General features: G+C 45.5%; 1 protein-coding gene across 1 annotated transcript; it reads right to left on the bottom strand.

Moving 5' to 3' along the window:
* Positions 1–407: 407 nt before the first annotated feature.
* On the bottom strand, positions 408–776 carry LOC120964904 (ethylene-responsive transcription factor RAP2-10-like). The gene has a single exon (XM_040389938.1). The coding sequence runs from the start codon at positions 774–776 to the stop codon at positions 408–410; it is 369 nt and encodes a 122-aa protein (XP_040245872.1).
* Positions 777–3,436: the final 2,660 nt, after the last annotated feature.

Here is a 3,436-nt window from a genome sequence, read left to right as displayed (position 1 = left end):
GTATATTTTGTTGTTTCAAACCGGTGATGTAAAAATTTGGAGCACCAAAAGGTGCTTTTTACATCTTAAAAAAGGCTCAACTCCAACAAATGGTCCAAAACGGAGATGTAAATAAAAGAGCAACTCCAACAGATGGTCCAAAACGACGATATTTAATTTCTGAAAACGACCAACTACTACTTCAACATAGTTCAAACATCAAATTCAAACATAGCTCAAACGTAGATGACATAAATTTAAACTAGCATAACTACTCGTCGTCCGAGGGCATCCAGTACGACTCTTCGGAGTCATCCAAGAGCCACCAGAACTCCCCGTCCTCCTCCGACGATGACTCAATGGGGATCATCGTCGAGGAGCCGGCCTCCTCCTCCTTCTTCTCCTCGGCATCACGCTTCCAGTAGAACTCATGCTCGGCCTGGATGTACTGGGTGCTCCCACGCAAACCGAGCCACCGCCGCCTCGTCGCTCTCGCTAGGAGTGACGACAACCATTGGTCTCTTCTTCTCCGGCATCACCTCCATCCGGATGCCCTGCGGCACGAGCCACTCCGCCACAGCCCGAGTCTCGATATCCAGGAAGTTGAGATCCATCTTCGGCCGTCTGGCATGCCACACCACCACGTCGTAGGCACGCGCGGCCTCGTCGGTGGTGGGATATGTGCCGAGCCACCAACACCGCCCGACGTTTGGGAACTCCACTCCGAAGTTCCCGAAGAGCTTCACCCTCACGTCGAAGAAACCCGACTCGCCCTTCCGCGTCTTCTTCGGCACCATCGGGTGGCGGCGGCGGCCGGAGCGAGTCAGGGCGGCGGCAGGTGGAGAGAGGTCGGGGCAGCGGTCGAGCGGGGAGCGGGCGGCGGCGTGCCATGCGGGCGGGGGCGGGCGGTGGCGTGCGGTACGGGCGACGGCAGGCGGGGGCGGCGTGCGGTGCGGGCGGGGGAGGCGGAGGCCGGGCTGGAGGCAGGCGGGGTGGTGGCGGCGGCGGCGATTTGGGGTGGGCGGTCGCAAACGGGAGGGGTAATGAACTGGCGGTTGGTCGTCTCGCGGGAGGCCGTGATAACCCACAAGTATAGGGGATCGCAACAGTTTTCGAGGGTAGAGTATTAAACCCAAATTTATTGATTCGACACAAGGGGAGCCAAAGAATATTCTCAAGTATTAGCAGTTGAGTTGTCAATTCAACCACATCTGGATAACTTAGTATCTGCAGCAAAGTATTTAGTAGCAAAGTAATATGATAGTAGTGGTAACGGTAACAAAAGTAATATTTTTGGTATTTTGTAGTGATTGTAACAGTAGCATGGAAAAGTAAATAAGCGAAGAACAATATGTGAAAAGCTCGTAGGCATTGGATCGGTGATGGAGAATTATGCTGGATTCGGTTCATCATGTAACAGTCATAACATAGGGTGACACAGAACTAGCTCCAATCCATCAATGTGATGTAGGCATGTATTCTAAATATAGTCATACGTGCTTATGGAAAAGAACTTGCATGACATCTTTTGTCCTACCCTCCCGTGGCAGCGGGGTCCTAATGGAAACTAAGGGATATTAAGGCCTCCTTTTAATAGAGTACCGGAACAAAGCATTAACACATAGTGAATACATGAACTCCTCAAACTATGGTCATCACCGGGAGTGGTCCCGATTATTGTCACTTCGGGGTTGCCGAATCATAACACCATGGAAAGTCTGCTGAAAACAGCGTCAGTCTGGGTTAGTTCCATTCAAATCATGCAAGTTAGAGTCCAAAACAAGGGCAAAAGTGTTTGGAAAAGTAGATATGACGGAGACGTATCAACTCCCCCAAGCTTAAACCTTTGCTTGTCCTCAAGCAATTCAGTTGATAAACTGAAAGTGATGAAGAAAAAGCTTTTACAAACTCTGTTTGCTCTTGTTGTCGGAAATATGTAAAGCCAGCATTCATGTTTTCAGCAAAGATTATGACTAACCACATTCACAATAACTCTTAGGTCTCATGTTTACTCATATCAATGGCATAATCAACTAGCGAGCCATAATAATAAATCTCGGATGACAACACTTTCTCAAAACAACCATGATATGATATAATAAGATGGTATCTCGCTAGCCCTTTCTGAGACCGCAAAACATAAATGCAGAGCACCTTTAAAGATCAAGGACTGACTAGACATTGTAATTCATGGTAAAAGAGATCCAGTCATACTCATACCCAATATAAATTAATAGTAATGGATGCAAATGACAGCAGTGCTCTCCAGCTAGTGCTTTTTAATAAGAAGGTGATGACTCAACATGAAAGTAAATAGAAAGGCCCTTCACAGAGGGAAGCAGGGATTTGTAGAGGTGCCAGAGCTCGATTTTGAAATAGAGATAAATAATATTTTGAGCGGCATACTTTCATTGTCAACATAACAACCAAGAGATGGCGATATCTTCCATGCTACATACATTATAGGCGGTTCCCAAACAGAATGGTAAAGTTTATACTCCCCCTCCACCAACAAGCATCAATCCATGGCTTGCTCGAAACAACAAGTGCCTCCAACTAGCAACAGTCCCAGGGGGAGTTTTGTTTGCAATTATTTTGATTTAGTTTGCATAAAGCATGAGACTGGGCATCCCGGTGACCAGCCATTTTCTCGTGAGTGAGGAGCGGAGTCCACTCCTCTTGAGAATAACCCGCCAGCATGGAAGATACGGACAACCCTTGTTGATACATGAGCTATTCGAGCATACAAAACAGAATTTCATTTGAAAGTTTAGAGTTTGGCACATATAAACTTACTTGGAACGGCAGGTAGATACCGCATATAGGAAGGTATAGTGGACTCATATGGCATAACTTTGGGGTTTAAGGGATTGGATGCACAATCAGTATTCCCGCTTAGTACAAGTGAAGGCTAGCAAAAGATTGGGAAGCGACCAACTAGAGAGCGACAACAGTTATGAACATGCATTAAAATTAATAAACATTGAGTACGAGCATGAGTAGGATATAATCCACCATGAACATAAATATTGTGAAGGCTATGTTGATTTGTTTTCAACTACATGTGTGAACATGTGCCAATTCGAGTCACTTAAATCATTCAAAAGAGGATACCACCCCACTATACCACATCACAACCATTTTAATAGCATGTTGGCATGCAAGGTAAACCATTATAACTCATAGCTAATCAAGCATGGCACGAGCAACTATGATCTCTAATTGTCATTGCAAACATGTTTATCCATAATAGGCTGAATCAGGAATGATGAACTAATCATATTTACAAAAACAAGAGAGGTCGAGTTCATACCAGCTTTTCTCATCTCAATCAGTCCCTCATATATCGTCATAATTGCCTTTCACTTGCACGACCAAATGAAGTGAATAATAATAAGAGTGCACGTGCATTGGACTAAGCTGGAATCTGCGAGCATTCAATAAACAGGAGAAGACA

The sequence above is a fragment of the Aegilops tauschii genome, chromosome 5 (genome assembly GCF_002575655.3).
Source record: "Aegilops tauschii subsp. strangulata cultivar AL8/78 chromosome 5, Aet v6.0, whole genome shotgun sequence".
NCBI lineage: Eukaryota > Viridiplantae > Streptophyta > Magnoliopsida > Poales > Poaceae > Aegilops > Aegilops tauschii.
The sequence above is the reverse complement of the archived record's forward strand: the minus strand, read 5'-3'. Positions and strand labels throughout refer to the sequence as shown.

Bases quoted from the DNA above. Each gene is read 5' to 3' on its own strand.
- LOC120964904 (XM_040389938.1), bottom strand. From the start codon at position 776: ATGGTGCCGAAGAAGACGCGGAAGGGCGAGTCGGGTTTCTTCGACGTG.